At 39.8% G+C, this 24,823-nt stretch overlaps 1 protein-coding gene across 9 annotated transcripts; it reads right to left on the bottom strand.

Moving 5' to 3' along the window:
- Positions 1–580: 580 nt before the first annotated feature.
- ap3d1 (adaptor related protein complex 3 subunit delta 1) lies at positions 581–24,322 on the bottom strand. 9 transcript variants are annotated; one of them, XM_058638131.1, is made up of 35 exons: positions 24,005–24,322; positions 20,339–20,434; positions 19,519–19,599; positions 19,167–19,247; positions 18,950–19,057; positions 18,295–18,424; positions 17,409–17,548; positions 17,043–17,116; positions 16,885–16,934; positions 16,559–16,608; positions 16,103–16,151; positions 14,350–14,495; positions 13,761–13,909; positions 13,422–13,652; positions 12,883–13,114; positions 12,650–12,795; positions 12,378–12,519; positions 11,985–12,056; positions 11,710–11,803; positions 11,253–11,452; positions 10,880–10,953; positions 10,491–10,514; positions 8,566–8,737; positions 8,330–8,473; positions 7,888–7,941; positions 6,462–6,578; positions 6,027–6,185; positions 5,623–5,670; positions 5,335–5,355; positions 4,818–5,007; positions 4,618–4,706; positions 4,202–4,287; positions 3,925–4,046; positions 3,657–3,736; positions 581–3,338 (listed from the first exon to the last, which is right to left on the bottom strand). In XM_058638131.1, the coding sequence occupies exons 1-35, from the start codon at positions 24,098–24,100 to the stop codon at positions 3,243–3,245; spliced, it is 3,843 nt and encodes a 1,280-aa protein (XP_058494114.1). In that variant the 5' UTR covers positions 24,101–24,322; the 3' UTR covers positions 581–3,242. The 9 variants fall into 9 exon arrangements, with proteins under 9 accessions (XP_058494114.1, XP_058494116.1, XP_058494115.1 ...); XM_058638133.1 differs by having other exon boundaries at positions 6,027–6,182; XM_058638132.1 differs by having other exon boundaries at positions 8,330–8,470.
- Between the last annotated feature and the right edge of the window lie 501 nt (positions 24,323–24,823).

The following is a 24,823-nucleotide window of genomic DNA, read 5'->3' as shown; positions in this document are numbered from 1 at the left end:
AGCTTAGCGGTGATCACGCTAAGAGAAGTTAGTATGGCTTCTCTTTCGGGTGCGTCCTTATCAAAATGGGGCATTTTGTTGAAAACAACGTACTTATACATAAAACAACAAAACAAACACCCCTGTTTCTTGACCGCTGAACTGTATAAAACACAGATACTCTCCGTCACTAAACGAGGTCTCTTTTACCGAGTTAGGCAATGCTTTCTGGGAAATGAAGGCCTAAGCTATACGACTGAATTTACTGTATAGGTCAGTGTTTCCCAATCCTGGTCCTCAGGGAACACTGCCCTGCATGTTTTAGATGTTGCCCTGCTCCAACACACCTGATTCAGATGAACTGCTCGTTACCAGGCTTCTGCAGAGCTTGTTGACGAGCTGTCCATCTGAATCAGGTGTGTTGGAGCAGGGCAACATCTATAACATGCAGGGCAGTGTTCCCTGAGGACCAGGGTTGGGAAACACTGGTATAAGTCACATGTAAATAACATACACAACACACGCATTGTCCTGTTCAGTTGTTGCTTTTTAAGTCATATACAATGAGAAGTGTTCACTGTACCACAAGAAGGACAACAGCAGCTTCTTACAGCTTTTATTTATGTTTTTTATTTTGGGTGGACTTTCTTTAAAGGGAATGTAGATAAATTATATTGCCCCCTTAAAACATACTACATTATACAGCTGGAGAACTGAGAATGGGAAAATGAAGAGGACCTTAAAAAAAAAAAAAGTCTTAAGAGTATATTTCAATCTCACAAGCCAAACGTGATAAAATAACTCACTTCAACTGAACCAAAAGAGAATTAGGACAGAATGGGTTGTCTCTCAGTACACTGCTTCACATGACCTTTTATATTCAAATTATTTGGAGCCCCAAGCCCTGTGTGTTATGATGGCAAATGCAACCCCCTTTCTCAACTGTGTTTAATAATTTAAAACATTGAACAATATCACTTTTTTAAAATGTCTGATCTTAGAATAGATTATAATGTAACACCACCAGGAATAGAGAAAGATCGATTAAACATAGTAAAAAAAACAAAAACAAACAAAACAAACTCTAAAGAAAAGGACAAGATGGAATGACACATTTTGTTGTTTGTGTAACAACAAAATGTTCCATGGAACAAAAAGGGGAAACAAAAAGTGTACATTCCAAATCATGCAATATACACATTTTAATCAAATATTATGCACAGGAAAATACTCAAAATAGGACAATGTATGAGTTGGGATGTGTAATTTCTTTCTTCAGTTCCACCAAGATCATTTTCAGGAACAGGAAAATACATATACTCATTTCCCATCGACTACTGATAGAGCTGATTCCCTCTGTATTCATACTCTACAACTGGGCAGAGCATCTTGTGGAATGGCTGATCTGACCTTCAGGTCACCGACATCATTATCATATGTTGTTATCTACAATAGCAGACAGATGTGTAGGGGTATTAACAGTTTATATAAACAGAGACGCCAGTTTAGATCTTGCTACTACTAGGTTAACTGGACTAGATAGTGACATAAATGATGCAAACTAAACAATCAAGTGCCTCTGAGAGTGAATTCTAAGAGGAAGCCACTTCTTTTCTAAAGAAATGGCCTTACATGTCCATCTTAACAAGTCGATGCACAAAACATTGTCAAGGCAGTTGTTGAAGGGAAAAGAAACACTGGGGAATAACACCGACCTGTGTGTAGCAACTGTGAGCAAACATCAAAGTGGCACAGTTGCAAACATTTCACATGATTTCAAATCAAACAAACAAAACTACTGCTGTTGACAGAGCAATGAAGCCACAGTGACTAATTGAGAAGAACCGACAACCACTGACCACTTCACAGTCTCTGCTTACAGAGAACTGCAGCAACCTGATATACAGAGCAGCAGGTTTTAAAAATGCAGAAAGGTTCATAGTGTAAATAGTCCATTATTTAGTTAGTCATTATTTGACTTTTTCAGAGAAATGAGAGGACAGAAATGCAACGCAAGCAGCTCTCTTCTTCATGGCAAATAATAATCTGACCATGTGATGCCACTAAAAAGGGGAGTCAGCACCATAGAGGCTTCTTAATAATACAATAGTTCTTCTCTACAATTACAATATAACATCTTCTATTTAACTGACAACTCCAGATTTCAGATGAAGAGGAGGCAATGACCTTACAGCAAACTGTCCTGTACTAAAGCATATATTTCACATTACAACACTTATCTGTTTCCAGTTTCAAATTCATCATTGATTTGTTGGAACTTCATGTGGTGGTGGGAAGGGTGGGGATAAAGTGCAACTTAGCACAGTTGGATCAGGGATCAAATTTACTGGAGAGGGAACTGGGGCTCTATCAGACTCACAGAGTGCTGGAGTAGGTCAGACTGCATGACTAAGGCACAGAGCAAAACCACTGATCTGCTGTACAAATCATAGTAGCTGATCAGTTCTGAGCCTTGCCAAAAGGAAATTAAGGCAACAGCTCTGATACTAGATAAAGACCTATGCCTTACATGTAGCTTTGGTTTCATTGCTGCTCTACCCTCACTGCAGTCACCCAGTGTCTCCTCTAGGCTCGCTGGCAAAGGTGGGTGAGAAGAGCAGAATCCCAATTTCTCCAGCTAGTACCAGTCTGAGAAAGATTCAGTCACAATTGTTTAATGAGCAGGAAGAAGGGGGTGAGGCAAAGGCGCAGACAGGCTTTCAACAAAAAAAAGGACAAAAACAACAAACAAAAGACAAAAACTTCAAAACAGTAAAAACACAATTCAACCATCAACAGAGAAAAGTCCAGTTGTCAACATTACATAACACGACTGTCATAGACCAAGTTGCCACTAGAGTGGAGGGCAAAGAGGTACACAGGATAGAGCAGAAAATGCAGGGCATCCAGGACCAGGAGCACGGTACAGGGTCAGAGTCTGGGTGGAAAAGGGAAACCATATGAAGTTGAAAACCAGGAAGTAAAATCAAAGTGCACTGCAGAAAAAAGGGGACATGTACTCTGCAAAACAACATCAAGTGTCGGAGAATAACAACAGAGCTCAGAGTGCTCGGGAACAACAGCGTTTGGGACACTGAAGTAGAGGGCAAGGGAAATAAATCTTGGAAATTTCAGGACTAATAACACAGCAATGGAAGTGCCAGCAGCAGTGTGTTTGTAATATGATTATGTTGTGTTTCAGCGAAGGGGGGAGGAGGGGCTTATATGGCCGGGTTAGGGGCTTCTGGGGCTGTCGGACACAATCAGCACTGAGAGAAGGTCTGCTTGATCTCATCCAGCACATTCCCAAGCATCGTCGGCTCGTCACATTTAGCATCAATAGAAACTGTCTGACCAGACTGGGAGAGAGAGAGAGAGAGAGGCAGAAAGACAAAGTCAGGGTCACTATTGAAAAATTCACATTTTATACTAACAAATACTGCAACTATAGTAAAAAGTATTTTATTATAAATATCAGCACCCATAATCTCTCACTGCTTTAGTGATGTAACAAAACTCACATCATGTAAATCATGAAAATATTATTCACATTTAAGTTGAGGAAAGCTGTACAGGTATTTCACATTTTTGCAGCCACTATAAAAGACATTTTGATTTTTAAGGGTGTAAGGATTCTCCAGGTGTCTCGTAGAGATATATTCCACTGGCTCACTTACACTTTTGACCAGCAGACAGACATGATGACCCTGGATAGACCTGCTGTACATGGAGGAACAGGAGTCGATCCTCTCCACAACTGATCAAAGAAAACAACAACAAAAAAACAACTATCAGCAATGCTCAGAACAACTGCATGCACAATCATGTTTTTGTTTTGTTCTCCACTGCGACTTTTTGGAATAACACAAACATGATCCAACAGAAAAGCATGAAGCATCGATTTTTCACAATTTAAGTCAGTGTGTGTCCTGGGGTATTATGTACCTGAGAAGTGGTGATGGAAGCAGATCCTGGCTAGAAGATGGTGAAAGGGCATGTTGACCCCCTCCAGTTTGAGAGAGCTTCCCTTCAGGTCACCTGACTCCAACAGCTTTGCATACGCATCACTAGCAAAACGAGAAAAAGTACAAATCAGCATTTGATTTCGTCTTGACCAGATTGTCATTATATTCCGTGGTATGGCATGTTCCCCACAGGATAAATCAGGTGTTTTAAGGAAAACAATCAGTGAGCTAGTGCCGAAAAAAGAAAAATCACCAACCTGTAGCAAGGGGTAGTGATTAGGTAGGAGGTGCAGGTAAAGTGCAGTTTAAAGTCCAGTTTCTCATGAGTAGAAGATTCCTCGTTCTGCAGGAACAGAGCAACAAACACTCACTATTATAATATTATGTTTCCCCTTTGGCATTCTCTTCCGTAGAGAGACCTGGGTGAAAATGACACTGGAGCTGAAAAGGATTTCTAATCTGGCAAAAGTACACATCTCAAACTGCATCCATACTGCTAAGCTTACAAAACGGGAATAATTGTATTCAAGGTCCAAAGTCCAAACTTTCTGATTTATATTTGACATAAACAGCAGCAAACAGTAAAGCTTATGTGGAAATGGAAATTGTTGGAAAAAGACATTAGGGAAACTATGAGTGGTTGAAAAATGCATACCAAAATTCCCACACTAACCTTTACTATGAAGGTTAATGTTCCCTTCAGTTTCTGTGGCATCACAATGCTCTGCACGGTGAAGACAAATCGCGCCTCATTGGAGACACCTGGAAGATAAGAAAAGCTAAAGTTAGGTAATCAAACTAAACTAAAACAACTGATTTGGAAATCCTCTCACTGTATTTAAAAAGAAATACAGTCTGCTGATAATCACTGACCAGGTGGAAGTTGGAAGGGAACAGTGAGGCTATCGTGTGGACCTGACCCCTCTGGTCTCTGAAGCTTGGAGTTGAGAGAGTCCAGAACATTGAACTCCATTGATTTGAGGAAGCTATCACACTTGTTTTCAAATATGATAGACACCACGACCTGACTGCCGTCCTGCAGGTTCCCCTGGATGTCATAAACCTTGAAGGGTGGGGGGAAAAACAGAAAAGGTTCTTTATTTAATAACTTATTTGCAGGTGGCTATTTCTTCCTCCTTGTTTTGTTAGAATGAACACAGGTTTATTGAGAGAAGAACACAACACCTTATCAACCCAACACCAAGACACACATCACTGTTCTCAAGAAACAAGAGAACAAGGAGGCAATCACTTTTTTTTCTTTTTTTTTTAATACTAATAACGAGACTACTTGAGAGGCAAGTTTGTAAAGAGCAACAAGAATACAGAGAAACACATCTATGGAAGAGCTTTAATAATATTCTGTCACTGACAGAACTTAAACCAATACCTGATCAGCGTCTTCTATCATCTTTGAAAAAAAAGGGAGAGAAATCAGAGATCTGCAAGGTTTTTTTTAACAGCTTCTTCTGACTAACTTGTAAATTCATATACATAATTAATACACAAACAATTGCTTTACATTAATAATGTAAAGTGAATGATGGATACAAGCAAAACCAGGCAGATGAAAAATGAACGAGTATCTAAACACTAAACATTCTGATCCCATTTTTAATAATAACAACAGTAATAACATTTTAATGCCTAGAGCAAAATGAGGCCAGTCATCACTCACCATTTTGATGTAGGAGTTCTCAGCCAACAGGCAGTAATTGGACATGGACTGGAAGGAGACAAGAGCTCAGGTTAGAACAGGAATTCTCTGTCACTCAGTATGCCAACTAAGCAACGGGACGTGCTTCAACATGGCTGATGTATAATGAGTAAGGCAGAGTGTGTGTGTCTTCTAGGTGTATGTGTGTGTACACCAGAAGCCATCAAGAGAGATTCTGAAATAATTGTACAGGCTACATGCAGCACTAATTTGTTAAGCCCTTATTTTTCTTTGAACTGCAAAATTAAAATCAAGATAAGAGTAGAGAGAGATCCCAGAATGGCACTTTACTTGCTATATTAATTTAAAACATTGTCATTTCTTGGTTTTAAGAGGCCTATTAAACACAGATGAAAAATACTGACCGGCAAAGGCTCCTCCTCCTCCTCCACAGTGCCATTCTGCACGGACTTTTCTCCTCCTCCATCACTGTGACGATGATGGTGATGATGCCTCTTCTTCTTTTTCTTCTCCTTCTCTTCCTTCTCCTTTTTCTGCTTCTTCTTCTTATGCTTGGAGGACTTCTTAACATTGAAAGCACAGAAGGAGAAAGATTGAGATGATGTATGACACATTTTAGACATCGAAAATTGACTTTGTAAGGAAACCTGGTTACTGGTACAACTATTCCTCAAGAGACCACACTAGAACTGGCAGGCCTCTGTAAATAATTTGCACAGACTTGTGAAAAGAACAAGAGCTGGCTGCCAGTGTGCTGCATCCTGTCAGGTCACAATGAACTGGGATCTCTAGCACCAAAGCCAAATTTCTACTTTGTCATGTCATCAGCGGTGACTCACAGTCTCCTCCATCTCAGTGTCTTTGGGCTCATCGGGCTCCGAGTCCTGTGCTGCTCCTGAGACCACCTCAGCCACAGGGGCTTCTGCTTCTGCTGCTGCTACTACTGTTGCTACTTCCTGTTTACACAGACACACACACAAGCAAACAACAAGGCCTAAGCAAGAGCAACCATAGCATGCAATACTAACAGGAGTATGTGCCACTTCTGTTTTGATAGAGATGAGTAAAGTTAGTGACTTCTCTCAACCATGAAAGCTATTCATGTTCAGCTGCAACCGACTGAGCTGTGATTCCATAAATTGATATCGTTTAACCAGAAATGTTGTATGTAGGCAAACAAATTAAACCAAAATGAGTTGATTAATTAACTATTATTAACTATTACGTGTATGATTACATTAACCCACCATACAAGCTGATACTCGCCATATTAAAAGAGCCTGATGTGCATTAGAGATGACTTACAAGTGCGCTTCTGTGAGCTGTCTATGTCAAACACTCATGTTATTATAGCATGTAAAAACAAGTCTTCCACAAAGACATGTTGTGATGTGTTTAAGATCATGGATCTGACCATTTCTTTTCCACTTAGTGGCATTCTTAACAGTCTTTCTGGGTGCACTACTTTATTTAATGGCAGATTACTACAATAAAGTGTTGATTAGTGGAAAAGGTCAAGTTCCGTGACTAGATACTGGATTGTCTGGGTGTGTTTGCATGCGTGTGGAATAAAATCTAGATTCAGTGTTTCATACAGACTATATATGAAGGGTAATTTCACATAATGTCATAATGTCAATTCATGTCCAATGTATCAGGTCACATCCTAGACCAGTGTTTCTATTTATATGCAAATAGAAACAATTTGTCAAATTTGACAAATCGAACTGTGAGTAAAAAAAGAACAATCCTATGTGCGACTATAGACGAAGCAGTGGCACACACAGGGTGACATGGTGGCGACAGGAACAACTGGAGCTGACCACCGGTCAGGCTCCAGTGAAGCTCAGGCAACCTGCATTCACTTATCACCACCATCACCAACACAACAACCACTTTGACTTCAAGACCGAAACGACATCCAGCGAGCAAAACAACGGCTGAGGAAGAGAACCGCAGACATTGTGAGACCAACACACAAACACACATACACACAAACACACATACTGTTAAACAGAGGGAGGCTGGAGAATGGAAGAGGAAAGTGTTATGTGACCTTTAAAAGAGGAAGCAGTGTCAAAAAAAACAAGTGTGAGGAAGATTAGGACCAGACAAAAAAACAAGTCACTGATCCACATCGGGAGGCAATAGAGAGAGAGATTGCGTGACAAAAAGCAACATATGACAGACCAATAATTCATGGAGTGAATAAGGGGTGTGTTAACTGAGGAGATGGAGGGGGAGGGGAAGGGGAGGGGACTCCACCTGGGCGTTAGAGGGCACTGGAGCATTTGAGAGCCAGAAATCCAGATCCGAAACCTAGAAGAGGAAGGGAAGGAGAGGAATGCGCAGAGGTGAGAGGGGTGAGGGCCAAACAGGTTCTTATTACTACAACTAACGACAGTGGATACAAAGATTACACAGCTCTATTTCATGATTACAAGAGACCCAGCAGTCACTTATGAGGCAACTGATACTTGATCATTGAAGCTGATCGAGAGACTGGTAAGATGAGAATGATCAACGTCTGAATGTAACCTCCCACCAAAAACCGTGGATTTCATGATATTCTAAAAGTATGAATTTTAGAATACTAGAACATCTGATTTAACATTTAACATTTCTGAGATACTAGGATATTAGGATATTCAATTCCTAATATTCAGGTAGGACACAGGCTTGCTACAACTTTTTTACAAGGGCATACCTCAGCACTGGTGGATGTGGGCAGCTCTGCCACTTGACTGATTCCTTCAGATTGGACCACAGGCTCATCAACCTCACCCCTGAGAAGATCTTCCTCCTTCTCCTCATGTTTGTGTTTTTTCTTCTTCTTCTCATCTTTGCTCTTCTAAAAATATCAGGAGAATAAATTCAGCTCTGTGTCACACTATGGTGGAGAAATAACCTTAACATGAAGTTGTTTTTATAAGACAAACCCACCTTCCTCTCCTTGTCTTTATCCTTCTTCTTGTCATCCCTCTTATCTTTGCCACTCTTCTTCTTGGGCTGCTGTGGGGCCGCAGTCTCTGCTTCTCCATCTTCTACAGGACTCTTTGCTGCCTCTACTGCACGATGTGACCTGACTGGCAGTTTCTCGCTGTCTGCGAGAGGCCTGGACAAACAGAAGAGTACAGGTACATTTGAACCTTTCTAGGATGAGTACTCTTGGATGAAAAGAGTAGGCGCTTTATGGAGTTGGTGGCATCATCTGGAAAATACTTAAACCTTCTGAATTTTTTAAGTGAATAATAACTTGTTAGGAAAGGTGAAAAGGACTTGCAGGGTGCAGCAACCCACTGAATACAGGCATGTATTCTGCTCTGTGTAACAGCCTTATACAAAATGATGAGCTTAGCCATTCCTTTGAGAGCTAGAGCTGGAAGCATTAGACATTCTCACACAGCTAGAAAGCAAACTAAACATTTTTTGACCCAAGCCTGGCCCTTGTAAGAAATGACCAAATCCACTACCGCCCCCTAGTGGCTCTTCTCTGTAAAACACCCCTGTGCAGTCATTAGCCCTGTCTGTTTAAAGCTGTAATATACTGCACACACAGAAAACACAACCTTCAGTAAACAAAACAGAAACGTTCTCAGTGTGTGTGTGTGTGTGTCTGTGCACAAACACCAATTTAAAAAAGGTACCCAACATAAAAAACTTATAGTCATATATTTGGAATAGACCAAAAACACCTGGAGTTATCAATACTGAGGCTGATTTTCCATGAAAGACTCTAAATAAGGGTGCACAGTACACAAAGTGTACAGTACATACAGTTTACTGTTCAGTGAGGGACAGCCTCCAACAGTCGTTTCCAAATATCCATCATCACCAAGTCTAAAACTGAATTTTAACTGAATACTATTAGAATTATTTTCAATTATTTCTATTTTAGTATTGGTTTCAGGGCACGTGTGTGACATTTCTATCAAGGGGCAGGCTAAGGGTTAAACAGCTGGTGAGAATTAGGAGGTATGGTTTATATAAATAAAACTCAATGGAGGAGGATCAGGGAAACAATCATACATCGTAAAGCCTGATTTATACTCCATTGATAAAAACACATTGTGCAATGTTTTCAATTCATGCTTCCGTGAAATGTTTCAATCATCTCCATGTAACCACACACGTCTATATCTTTCAGGAGCCAGTTTGTTTCCATGCCTGGTTCAATAGTTGAAGATGAAACTAATATATTAAATATAAATGGAGATGTGAGTACTAATCACAGTGCACTACAAAGCACTATGGAAGCTGTCGTATTTATTATATAACAGCTTCCGCAACTGAAGAAAACTGCATTGGTGCGCGACATGTCCATTTCTGGTGTGCCACATATTAAGAAGTGTTGTGCGATGAAGTATAAATCAGGCTTAACCATTAGGAAAGGCTTCCTAAAAGCATGTTGACACTGATTTTATTTACCAAGAAAAACAAATGTTAAATACTTTAAAAGGAGCCAATTCCATGTGGGCAGATAGTGAAAGATAATGTCCTGAGAAGATCAGCAGCAGTCATTCAAAATTTTCTTTTCACTTAAAGATCACAAGATCTCCTTTAGAAGGCAAATAAATGATTAAAAAGCTTCTAGGGAACAACTGCTGGTGTTGTCAGGTTTATACAAGTAAAACTATTGTATAAAAGTATACTGTTAGTATGCAATGTCAAATGCTAGAATTTAACAATAGATATTTGAAGTAGAAGAAGTGCAAAAAGGGGAAGAAGGTACAGCAAACTCCAAAAGAGTGAATATATGACAACTATATTAGCAAGATAACTATTTGAAGAGAGAGAGAGAGAAAAAAACACAGAGGCAAGCCAGGTACATGTTGGAGTCCAGGTCCTGTGGTTGGGGAACTACTCACCTACGCCCCGCCATTTCCCCCAGACTGCCCACACAGAGGCAGTAATGGGTGTGTGTGTAGGCATAGAAAAGAGGAAGCAGAAAGCAGAATGCCATGAGGAGGAGTCAGCACGAGGGAAAGGACCAAGTCACAGTGGATGTGACGCTTTCACCAGGAAAGTCAAGACATACTCAAACACATAAACGCTACATCTAAAAAAAGAATCCAGATTAGTTATAATTCATACAAGCATCAGTGCTCCTAAGATTTGGAATGATAATCAAAGTTTAGATGACTGACTGATTCACTGGCACAGACATGTAAATGATGAGTTAATGCATTCACTAATTTCAAATGTAAACAAAGGTCAACAGATGTGTAGATTTAGGATCTTCGTGTCGTGAACTCACTTGTCCAAGTCGATGTCCAGTGCTTTGTGAGGGTCGTTGGGGTCTTTGTCGTCATCGTCACTGGGTAAGGCATTCTAAAGCAAGAAGGTTTATCCATTACCACAACTTACAAACATGAGAAGCAAACAGCTGAGAAACTGATTTATACTCTGAGAAACCAAGTGATGAAAAAAAAAAACATTATATTTAATTCTGACTAAGATAATTTTACATCATTTCGCAAAGCTAGGATTACCAAGAGTAAAAGGAAAATTAACATTAGGGGAAGATTATAAATCAATTTAGGAAAACTGATATATTTTGACATTTTCCAATAAAAATCCTTATAAACTATAAACTTATGTTATGCAGCTGCAGCTGCAGTTCAGTGTACCTCTGGCATCTCCTCAGTAACTATGTCAACCATGTGTGCAGGCGTAATGTCCTCCTCACTCTCCGGGCCAGAGTCATGTCTCTTCCCTCGTCCACTGCGCTTTTCTTTCCTCTTCTTCTTTTCCTTCTTCTTCTTCTCTGCTCTCTCTTTCTGCCGGCGCTCCTCCTCCAGCTTGACGTACTGGTCGGACATAGGCAGACCTGGCGGGACACGAAAAAGGAACAGGTGTACTACAAAAAAGAGACACTGATGACAAATATGTGATTTATTATTTTTTAAGTATTCAAATTAAAAAAAGTATAATTGCACAGAATTAACACATAAGGAAGAAAACAGTATTACAAGCCCCAAAAGAATTCAGGAGCCAGCATGTTATTACAGCATAAATTCTAGAACAATTGCAGACAAACAAATCAATTCTACATAAGCTAAAGAACCATAAATGTGACATAAGTACCTTGATGTTGAGTCTCACCTGGAACCTTGAGAGGAACACTGAGGTCAATCTGCACAACTGGGATGTGCTCCACTCCAGGAGTGTCCTGGTAAACCTGCACAGAAACAGCAAATGCTAAAAACACACCGTTTAAAAGTGTTTACAATCCATTTTATAGTATCTAACAACACTTTTTTCTTCGATATATCACAATTACAGAAGAGGGTTTGAAACAGAAACAGGAAGAAATGATGACGTGGACTCTATGAAAATGCCTTGTGATGATGTAAACAAACCTTCTGAGAGGACGGGGAGGCCTTGATGTAGAATGGGTTGTTGGCTTGCTCCTGCTTTCTGGCTTCTCTCCTCTAGGAGTAGCAAGGACAAGTATAACAAGAATTAAATGATTGAAGAAAATCTGATTTACTTTAATAGGATTTGTAAAGCTTGTATTGTTTGCTTTAAAGCTAAAATTTTAATGATTACAGCTGCATTTGGGACATAATATTTGCAAAATTGAGGTAGTCGGATAAACTGACATTTACAAATGAATAATTCAAGCAGTTGAAACAACTACATTTAAAAAGTTTTTGAATATTTAAAATCAGTAAATTCATTTTAATTTCAGTAATGAAACTGTGAACTATTAATAAAACAAACATCCTCATTGAAGTCATCGACCAGCTTACCCTTGCCAGCTCCTTCTCGTCCACCTCTATGTGACGGGGACGCGAGTGTTTGGTCTCCTCCTTAGTAAAAATAGCCTTGGGCTGCTCGTCCTCAGACTCGCTCTCAGAGGGAGGCTCGTTGATCCAGGCGTCCAGGTCCAGACTGTAGAAAGAGTTACACAATGCTTTAAAAAGCCTCACATTAGGTAAACAAGATTTAAAATGCAGTCATATTTGACTCTGTGACATTGCAGTTTCATAATACATGATCCTCTCGTACAGAGCTAACGTACCCTTCAGGAACAGGCACTTTCTTCTGTGCCTTGGGGGCTACAGGGTTGAGTTCTCCAGCAAACAGCGCACTCACTTCCTCTGCTACTTCCACATCCTTCTGCTGCAACTTCTGGATGTACTTGACAAGCTGCAGAATGCATGATGCCTGTGGACATGACAGCATATTTAAGTTGACATATCTATTACGGTTTTGGCATCACAACACAAGACGCTTCTCAAACCTGTGGCTTACCCTCTCTTGCACCTCCAGGTTGGCGCTCTGGACAAACAGTGGTAGCCTCTCAATCATCAGCTGGATGGTTTCCTGTGCAGCTGTGCTGTCAGTGTTGCCCTCCTGGTTCTTCAGCACAGTGGCAAAGAGCTTGGCTGCATTCTGCACATACACTGCCTGAATGTGGCCTGGTAGTGTGGCCACCTTTGGCCGTAGCATGGCCTCCAGTGTCTGCATTGGGTTCTCTAGGTGTCTAAAAAGAGAAGAGGTTTTTTTTTACTCACAACTTTATCAATTTATTTATTTGGACTAAAGCCAATGAAATACCATGATATTCCAGCCCTTTTGAAAATTCAATTGGTTTGTTTCTTTTATCAAGTATCAAAAGATACTACATGTTGGTTTTACAATCAGTGTAAAGAAAACCTTTACTTTTGAGTACATTATGGCTGTCAAGGGAAGTAGACACTGGCATGGGAAGCTGATCAAAATAGCCAGTCAAGAGTGGCTTGTAAACCAGTGTCAATACAGATGAATCCCAGTGAGAGAAATAAACATACTCAGAGAACTCGCCACAGATCCAAGCTGCGGCATACGAAACTTCACAGATGCCGTTTCGCTGCATGTTGCCAGTCAGCAGGTGGGCATTGTCCAGCAGAGTGGCCATCTGGGCAACAGCAAAGGCCCGAATAGCTTTGACCCGAATAGCAACATCCAGCATCTGAGAGGCGATGAGATGGCCGTGCCGTGTGCCCTCTAATCGGGTCAGCTCCACCAAGATACTGATGTACCTGTCAGGCAGATAAGTAGGTGCTGTTCAATTGAATGTATCGAAGTGGAGAATGACATCAGACAAGATGTTGAGGAGCAACACAAGACGAAGCTGGTAAGAGACTGACCACTCAAAGTTGGTGATGTATTGGTAGTTGCTTTGACTGCAGATGTCGATGATCTTGGTGAGAAGTTCGTCTCTGTAGGTGGTTCCCTCTGCTTTGTCCACATGAAGCATTAGCTTCTTCACAATCTCCATTAAGTTCTTTTTGGATACCTGAACAGACAACAGTTCAACAATGACCAATCAATATTCACTATAATATTATATTTGCACAGAATGACACCTGTAGTTGAAAACCAAAAAAGACACTAGTAATCAATTCTCAACAACAACCATCAATTGATAATTAAGGAAACACCACAAGTAGAATAGTTGAACAGTAACTACTTATTTTTTACTACTTTGAGCTGGAAACTGTGTCATTGCCTGATTAACCTGGTTCATTGCATTCTACACATTAAGGCAGCTTGTAAAATCACGCAGCAGTTAAAGAACTCATTACCAGTCTTGCTTAGAATAAAGATAATTACTCAAAGCACTGTCAGGTTGCTTACACCAACAAAAATAATCTGGTTTGAAATTGATTCATTTATATTACTCAACAATTAAACATACAATTAGTGATGAAAAAAAAAAAAAATCTGTTTCCATACCATCCCATAGAGCAGGTCAAGAGCTCTGAGGCGAATGGATTCATCCTTGTCGTCCAGACACTGGAGGATGAGGTCTTTATGAGACTGCACCGACTTGGGATGGGTCTTCAGGATCTTTGACATGGCCAGCAGGCCCAAGTACTTCACTGCAAAAGCATGCACACACACATACAGTCAAGTTCTCTAGAGACTAAGTTCAAATATGTCTACTTCTAGCTTCTATCACTACACTATATTAGAACGGACTCAATACATTCCTTCATTTAAGATCCTACCATTTATAAACATTACATACTGACCTCAACCATCTACCCTGCAGTTATAAAACAAATTAAATATCTCATCTTCCAGAGGCCTTTGTTGACATTTTAGCCTCTCACTAAGATCTGTGTATCTGAAAATAAAGTACAAGTAAATACACCATAAATATTGCACTGTTGTGTTAATTTAAATAATCTAAACAAATTACATTAGTAAAATAAAAATAAAACTTATTATCAAATGGACAGGATCTTAAAACACAAAGCAATGGAAAGGACATACAAACACATACACATGGGACAACACACACACACACACACGCTGGAAACAGTAGTTTTGCTTTGCTTTGCTTTATCCTCTATCATATTCCTGGCAGATTTTCCTCCTCACCAAATAGATTTTTTTTAAATTCAGAAAGCTGCTGAATCACAACAATCTGTTGATCGTTCAGTCTGGCAGAGACAAATGCCTCTCAGATTCCTGGATCAATAAATGTATGTCTGGCACTGACCTTGTGGTGTGGTGAGGCTGGTCACTGCAGTAAATATATTGAATATGTTACATGGGATGTGGCACTAGAATTGCCTCTGAATCTACCGCTGCTATGAAAAAACTGACGCGAGCAACTCTGGAAAATGTTTTAAAAGAAAAAAAACTACACTGTATGCAAGTTTGTATCAGTAACACAATTGCGCGGTGAAATGCGAGGGGGGGGGGAAGAGAAACGTTGTTTACTACCTTGCCACCATCATTCCATTCCTTTTCAGGATTTTTGTTGTTGATTGAAAAACTTTGAATACAAGGGCACATCTGTGCACACAATCAATGCAAATAATTATTTAAGTATGTGTTGTTTTCAGCAACATAATGCAACAAAACACTGAATTAATCATTTTAGTCTATAATGCATCTAATGCATTAGCTGAATTTCAGCCACCTTAATGTCAACTAGATTTTATATAGTATTTATATTACTGTAAGTAAAGTAAGTTTTTAATTCATCTTATTGACTTTATCAGTTCAAATCCAGTGTTTTGCAAAGTGTTAAAATGGATAAAGACATCAAAAAAAACACTGGTTCTCAGCCTGCTCTATAAACACCAGAGGTCTAAAATCTACTTCAAACATAAGACAATCTACATGTCTATGAGGGATAAAGATAACTCGAATCCCAGCACCAGTTAGGAGTGGGCAAGGAGAAGTATCCAAAACTTGTTGTTTGATAATAGTATAGTGGCAGCTTTTACCACTATTGCATTGAGGCAACAAACTGGGCGCAAGCTCGTCACTTCCTGTCACCAGTGGCTTATCAATAAATACAACTTAAGTTAACCTGAAGCCCAAGCAGGCCATCTAACTGAGGGTTAATGTTCGAGTTATCCAACGTCAGGGCATCTACGTTACTGTCATCTAAAAGGGTGGACTGTTCCATCGTCAGAAACACGCAGACAATGAGAAAATGACACACTGCAGGCATTGACAGAAGGCTCACAGTTCTGGTCCGAGTCTTCTATCAGGATTCGTAGTTTCTGCACACAGAGCTGAGGGAGAGTAATGGAGAGAGAGAGAGGAGGGAGCAGGAGAAAAACAAGAGAGGGGGAGGTACAGAGCCATTAACACCAGTAAACCTTTCCACACCAGTTTCAGTCATGTCATACAAGCAAAATTCATATTGAATGAATTGCGTGTGATTTAGTATTCAATAGCACAAGATGTTTTTAAGCATTTATTGGAAACATTAACATACAGCTCTGCTAGCCTGTTTGACATTTACTATGTACACACACACACGCTCACTATCTACTATGTTAGGACAGTCATACATGAGAATAAGAAAAAGAAAAAAAAAACGGCTGAAAACATGCAGTGATTAAACTGGAGTGGAAAGGATTAAAATAAGCATTTAACCACAAAAAAGTGGAGACGGGAGTGGACCTGAGAGGCTTACCTGGATACTAGCACTGTGGTTAGGCATCCCAGACGACAACGAAATCAACACTGTAATGAGGGGGAAAAAACAACAAATTACTTCGGAACATGTACAAAACATGTATGAGGGAAAACAAACGTTCAAGGTGGACATTTCTTCTTAGAAGTATCCTGCTAAATCTATCGAGCGTGAATTCTCAAGTTAAATTGTTTAAGGCATTAAGTAAGACTGATGTTGTCATCATATATTTATTTCTTATTCTTGTACATCAAAGTAAATAAATAAATAAATAATTTGCATTTAAATGTCTATGTGCTTTACCACTGCTGATAGACAGTACTGACCTGCAATCACAGTGTTGACACATTCATACAGCAGAGACATGGCAGAGGTACTGTGAGTTAAGAAATGAAGAGAGTACAGATTATTATCGTTGTTTTCACCACATCAGATTTTTATGATATCTGTGGAAACATAGTAGAGTTGAGGGATTTAATCTCACCTGTGGATTAGGTTTGTCAGGGGTTCGATCAGCTTCTTTCCTAACCGTGGCTCAAGTGGTGTGAGCGCACCAAACTGTTAAAAAAAAACAAAAAAAAAACAGTGAGTTATTGCACATATACACTAAATAATAGAAATAATCAACAAACTAATTTGGACCACTATTACTATATACCACTATTGCACTTTATCAAACTCAAAGAAGGCAACAATTGCAAATAAATGCATGGAAATAGTAAAAACAGTCATTTGCTCTGAGACCAGAAAAACAATACATTCCTCTTCTCTTTCTATTTATGTGATTTATTCCTATTTCTTTGGTGCAGTATTGTCAGTAACACCAAGGCACTGCGTCCTGTGGACTAACCAGCTTGATGATCTTGATGAGAACCCAGTTATTTGTAGAAGAGGTCATGAGCTTGAAGAAGAGAGGGGCGAGGGACAGGTAGTTCTTGGGATTTCTGCGTGCCAGCTCACAGATGACATTCACTGCTGCTGACTGGACACCTTGAGAGAAGGGTAACATTGACACAAAAGTCAGAAACCAATTAAACTGAAATAAATATTTATGTAGACATAGCTACTTTTTTTGTAGTGTTAAAATGCATAGTGGTAGGTTGGATCAAGTGTGGCAAAAACTATAGATTTCCATATTCATTCATAAAACTGAACGCCCTTGCACCAATTCCATAAATATCATTAAATACATTAATGTGAGTTAAGTAAGCCTTTGACAACAGATCATAGAAGCTTTTATTGTCAGCTAAAGCACTTTAATGTTAATGTTATTCTATTCGTCTAATCTTAATAGCCAATGTTTACTATTACCTTTACTGTCTACTGCTGTGACACTGTACATTTTCCCACTGTGGGTCTAATAAGAGATTACTTTTTCTTAAAAATCAAACACAAAAAAAAAAGAAAAATGACTACTAAATTAGCAGTAGATATTTTAGACACAAATAGTTCTGTTAACTGTTGTGTTCCCAGACAACCCTGACAGAATCACAAATGCCTTCCTTAATCTCATATTCTTAGTTGCTGAATAATTCAGAGGGTTCAGGTGACAGAGAATGCCAAATGCCAACAGTAACCGCAGTGCCTATGCTTAATCTAATCTAAAAGAAAAGAAAAAAGCTAAAACCAAAGGCAGACACCACTGGCAAAAACTGACCAAATGTTTTTCTTCATAGCAGTAAACTGTGGGGGAATGTTGGGATTATTAATGGAGAATATGACGTGTTTCCATTTACCTGGGTCTGGATCCTCAAGTTTCTCCTTAAGCCTGGGAAAAGCTGGGCGAAGGGACTCTGGATACTTGAGAAACACCTTGTACATAATCAAGACTGCTTTCTTTCTGATGTAGGGTTTAGTGTGGGACATCTAGAGAAAACAGCAAAAACCATAAAGACAAGTTTGTTCAATATGTAGCTGGAAAGAAATCCAACAAAGGTAAGCGCTGAGAGTAATTTCTTGACAAACACGCGTTTCCATCAGCCGGTTTGTAAACACATTTTGATTTGCACATAAAAACACCTAAATGAAAACATTGATAATTGTGTGTTGAAATAGACACAATTACATTTTTTAGGTTTGAGGGAGGTTGAAAAGTTGACATATTGATAAAAAGGGAAGATGAATGACAGACATCAAGAAATCACTTGAGCCAAACCCTCCCTCCCGCATCCACATTTAGCTGTACTGGAAAAGTAGCAGAAATGGCCGACGCAGTGGGCGAGAGGAGGAATGTGTTGACTGACGAAGAAACCACAGCATTCCTCCTCTTTGTGCAGATGGAAGCAGCATCGGAACGCCACCATATATTACACCATGACGGAACGGCAGAAGATAGAAACACACAGAAGTGTGCGTTTCCTTATTTCAGTGGGAACCTAGTTCATGACTCACCAGTGTCATGATGTCATTGGCCAGGTCCCGAGCTAAGTCGGGGGTCACAAAACAGGAGAGGCCAGTGAGGGCAACACCTGTGTCATACTGGTTGGGGCTGCTGAGGTCCTGTGCGTGAGAAGCGATAAAAACAGAAAGTTCAAAAGAAAGAGTTGGTTGCTTGGGGCATTATTAACAGTCCAGAGATGCACGTACACAAACCAAGAGTGCAACTGACCTTTCGGATCTGATTGGTTGTCAGCATGATCACATCAGTGCTCTCATGAAAGCACTGAGAAGCTGCCAGATAACCGATCCTCTGCAGGAGACAAAGCAACCACAGAGAATCACATATAGTGCTGTGTTGCATTTTAAATTGTATAACTTCATAGTGTGCATTTTAAGTAAGCTTGCATGTTCCATGTAGATTTACCTGTACAGAACAAATAATGTATTTTCTGTGGCTATTGCTAAGGTGAAGCATTTACAGTGTTGTGGATGTCTTTAGTCTTGGAAAACATGCTTATTGCATATCTACACTTAATTGTGTCTTCTGAACAATTGTCTGCCTAATTACATTGCAGACGTACCTTGTACGTAAACTTGGAGGAGCTCATGACTTCAACGATGTTGAAAGCGGCCCAGCTGACATCATAGCCCAGCATCTGAAGCTGTAACACAGAAAACAGAGGAGACAGGGAGAGGGATGTGGGTGAATAATAGTAGAATAGATAGGCTGTAAGCTGTTCCTGTGGTGCACAGAGACCCAACGATTTGAGCTGCAATCTCTCAAATAGAGCAACAATGTTAAATGCAGGCCTAAGCTATAAATAGAAATGGTACTTTCATTTAAACACTGTTCTTATTAAGTGCAGGCTGCTGGCGAAAGCGGCTCCATTGTGACTACTCATCAGTTGCAAAAATAGAATATTCACAAGAAGGTCTGTAATTTCTATAAATGTGTGAGGTGGTTTCTAAACAGTGAATTTTTTAGGCCTCAATGACGGCTTATACCCAGACAATGGGCTTTGATTCACCATGATGCAGTTTGAACTGAATAAGATTTCATGTGGTTCCCACGTATCACAGTCCATGAATTCATAAACTGTATAGAATCCATATCTTGTCTGCATTATTTAAAGTTTTGTTGTTAAAATTTCATTGTCAATGTTAAATCCTGGGACCTTAATAATAATGTAGAATATGAATAGAGACACTCTGGCATCATTTGAGTAATTTGCACCTAATTTAAGACAGATTATCAATGTGTATTAATTAAAAGAAAGGATGGGTTTACAGTGAGAACAACCATGCACAGACAGACTGCAAATTCGCCAGTGTCTGTACATCAAGCAGAAATGTCGGACAGAAAGACTCAGTGAATCAACAGAGGGTGTTGAGAGGTCTTACATAGGTGAGCTTGCACACAGCATTGGCTTTGACAGCGATGTTGTCCTGCTTGAGCTCCTGTTTGATCTCATCGATGCATGTGGAGATATATTTGGCCTGCAGGGAAACAAATGAGAAGACAAACAGACACCAAAATCAGTTTAGGTGAAGTGAAATCCTAATTTGTGCTAATTTGTGTCTCTGGCTATATGAAGCAAAAAATATATGCAGCAGTATTTCTTAGTATGCTTCTAACATCAGCTGAAAATAGTCTAGTTATCATGAAACTCAAGCCTCTGGTTATGGGATTTAAAATTATGCCAAGACTTAAATTCATGATTCATGTTCTGCTAAAAGCCCTGGATGAAGTCATATTTGACATGTGGCTCTGGCTTGTAGACCACAAACACTTCCTCATCTCAAAACCATTATTGAAAAACATTAAACATTGTCTCTTGCTTATCGGTTTGACATTATGAATTACCTAATAGATAGCTGGAAAATGACAGCTAGCAATCAGTATGTCACAGGTTCAAAATACATTAATGTTAATGCATTGTACAAATGCACTCGGAATGATACCACACATAATGACTTTGACATTTCTTCCTCAAATTTATTAAATGCTTCTGTTTTCTGCCCATAGAAGGAGTTTAAAACCACAACCGAATGATTTCTTCAAGTTTGGCTCACAAGCAAAAAATAAATATACAACCTGATCCAATCCAATTTTACTCAAATATAATTAGACTGAGGAGCAAATGTTAAATCTCTCTTTAAAAATACACTTTGGGTTAACATGACTTTAAGATTTCCATCTCTATAATAAACAACAGTGAAAGCAGGAGGTACATTTTATCTTAACAGCACAGGAGATGCTCAGTGAAACCTCTAGACAAGGCAATCACTTGACCATTGTTGAGAGGAACCACCTTGTTTGACAAACATGCACATATGTATGGCTGTGAGTGTGTGCTGGTCATGTGTGTGGAGTCATGAGACAGCACAGTGATTGGGGGGGTGGGCAGAGCTCTGGTCACGTGATCCATCTCACTCTCTTCTTCAATGACCAATTCAGAACCCAGTGAAATATCTGAAATAGTTGCCACGGCTCCAGTACAGACAACGTTTTCACCAGTGTGGCAAGCTGAGCTGGAGACATAATAACAAATAGCTTATAAAGTGTTAAAGCTGGCTAGTTAGCTTTAACGCTTACTTTTTTTATACTAATAGAAATTACAAACAGATGCAAACTTGAAATAAAACTTGTGCAAGGACAGACAAGACACACACACACACACCTCACACCTTGTTCCAAAATGCTTGCCGTCCCAAAGACGTGGGAGAGCGAGTGAATGAATGAATTGTGCAAAGACTCAGCAGCACACACGTGAAAATCAAACAGTGTGTATGAGAAACGGTGGGCAGACTGGGAATATGTCAACACATGTTCAGGTGGAAATATACAGTACAACAAACACACACACAAAGGTTTGCACAGCTATCCTTTTAAGGACTCTGCATGGACTTCCATTCATTGGAGGACACGCACCCGCGCGCACACACACACACACACACACACAGTAAATTAATATTTTAGCAAACTGGCCAGTGTTGACAGGGGAAACTGCCACCTTATCTAGGCTGCCCAGTTTGAGTTACCACAGGCAAACAACTTATACCATATAATGAATTAAGGGATCAAGCCGTGATAGTATGGAATCTTTTATCTCCTCCAACACAAATGTCCTCATTACTCTGATATTGGGAATTACTAGTTGGGTCTGCTAGATTATCCTCTGTGTGTAAATTGCTTCCCTACCAACATGGTAAGCAGCTGCAGGACAAATCTGCCACAGAATTAAAATGAAACTTCAACCAAAAGCTACCCTCAGGTTAGGCATGCTACTCCTACATTTCACACCTGACCTACAGCTTGAACCAGGTGCACACAGCTCTGCAGCTCTGTGCAACAGCTTGTTACTACCAGACAGAACACAAGACAAAGCCAGTGTTGAGTTTTCTTTCTGGTTTTGCTTATAAAAGGGTGGTAAAAAAAAAGATGCAAACAGTGTAATGGCAACATCCCACCCTACTCCAGTCATGTTATAGGTTTGTTTTTTCACTCTAATCAGTACTCTAGTAGTATTTATTTGGAGGCACTGCCATGATATTCACACTTAATTAATTGATTAATTAATGTTTGATTAAACACTATGTGATAGCAGTGTGAAACTGCCTTGGATTTATCAGTGGACACATCTGTACAGTCCGACTCATTCAAAACATTAATTTCCATCTCTCTAAAATGCATGATATCAGTGTGTATTTGAATAAAGGGTGGCGAAGCCCAGATGTGATTATATGCGGTCAAAGGAATGCATCAAGGACATATTGTGCTGTGCAGTGAAGACGTATAATAACACCAGGTCTGAACAGAACCATGGCTGACTTCATCTTTGTGTTCATTTTATATGACTCTCTATATCATGGTAAGATGCATTTCAACATAAACATCCAAAGTAAGTAAGGGATGATAAGATAAGATCACAATCACAACTACTATATGTGTGTTTCACAATTCAGCCATAATTTAAAAAAATATGCTTTAATGAAACATTGTAAAGTAAGAATCTTAAATAAGAGCAGGATAAATCATTAAGGTGCTAGAATGACTGGAAAGATATAGGATCCCCCTTGTAGCACTTCAACATAAATAAAAAGAAAACATATTGGTGTCAGGTCTGGTGTCAAGTCAGTGACATGAAATATTAACCATTTCCTCTATTCACAATTATTTCCATAACAAAAATTTAGCACAATAGGGATGCACGATGGCATAACATCAGTATCAGCAGATATTGGCTTTAAAATGTATAATCAGCAAACACGCCAAGATCCGCTGATATGACTACTGCCTAAAATAGTAGGTTTGAAAGAGCTACTACCTCCTTGACTTCTATGCCAGCACGACATAAGTATGAAAATGATTGTGATTATTTCACCAAAGGAGTGATTAAATGGCATTGGGCAAAAGGAAATACGTATATATCGGTATCAGCCCAAGCAAAAAGTATCATGCATCCCATACTGGCAACTTATTGCCAGTGCTACTCATCGAAATAACATCGTGTATCTTCCCATCCATTCTGCGGTCAGGTGACACATTCAGCTCAAATTAAGGACAAATGTCAGTGCAGAGACGTATGAACAGCAGCCGCTAAAGACCGAACATCGATACGGTTATCAGCATTGATGTTGACAGCAGAACCCTCAGGTGTGAAGCAGGACTGTGATAAAACTATCGAGTTGTTTCCTCTGACTGGCTCTCAGCTAGCTAGGCTAGCTGTCATTAAAAACCTTACAAGAGCCTGGCCTCTTAAAACCTGGCATGCAATTCTACTATAAAGTTGGCAACCATACACACGTCACAACCATGGTCATAATCTATTATTTAGTGATTTAGTAATTTGCGGAGCTCAACTAGCAGCTAAAAAGACTAGTTTGTGTAGCTGCTAGCTAGCAGGCGAAATGACAGAGCGGACGCTAATGTTAGCAGAGCAGCAGCCGTAAGCAGCGGCGTTAGCTGAATGAAAAATGATAACGGTGACGTTTCCTCTGACATACAAACGTTACCGAATGTGACGTTAAATGTGTTCCAAGTGACAGCGACAGTCATCGGTTTACCTCATCTTCCTTGTGATTCCGAATGCCACGTACTAAATCCTGGAGGTTTTTATCGAACATCCGATCGATGCTCCCTTTGACAATCTTCAGAGCCATGTCTCTCCGTGACTTATGCCGCTCCTGTCCTGCGGGGCCAAGCGCCTTGCAGAGTTCTAGTGGGTGCCGACCGACCCGCTAGACTGTCTCTCATCCAACCGGCTACCGTGCGTGCAGGAGCTGTTGCTGTTTACCAAGCCCAGGCAGATGAAGTTGAGGCCAGATGGGGCGTCCCGTGCTGTGCCGAGACGCTGGCAATGGATCACTGTAGGAAATGGCTGACAAAATGGCGCCTGAAGTCAGCTGACTTGGGTATTATACGAGATCTTACATGGGAATCAGGGCAATTAAAGGTCTAGTCCCCCCTCACTCAGATGACTAAACCGATGTATGCAACTGAACATTTAAAAAAAAATAAAAATGAAAAACCTCATGCAGAAAACCCCACTTTCAATTAATTTCAAATAGTCATTAAAATAATCTAGGTAAGTGGAGTATATAAAGCAGCATACTATTCCCACACAACCAGTAACAGATAAATAATAATCTGAATAGTTCAGCTGTTGTTGGAAAAGCAAAGTGAAGCAGGTTTTAAAGACAAATAAGTGATGGAATCCCTTACAGGTCCAATGAGTAAGAATTGGTGACATCTAGTGGAGAGACTGCAGACAGTAACAACCAGATGACTACCCCACTCATTCCTCCTCTTTCCCCAGAGCAACAGGGGATTATAGTGGCTTTTCAACTACATATTAAAATATATATATTGTTAACTGTCTAGGC

This window comes from Solea solea, chromosome 9 (genome assembly GCF_958295425.1).
Source record: "Solea solea chromosome 9, fSolSol10.1, whole genome shotgun sequence".
Taxonomy (NCBI): Eukaryota; Metazoa; Chordata; class Actinopteri; order Pleuronectiformes; family Soleidae; genus Solea; species Solea solea.
Note: the sequence above shows the minus strand (reverse complement) of the source record. Positions and strands in the feature narration are given on the sequence as shown.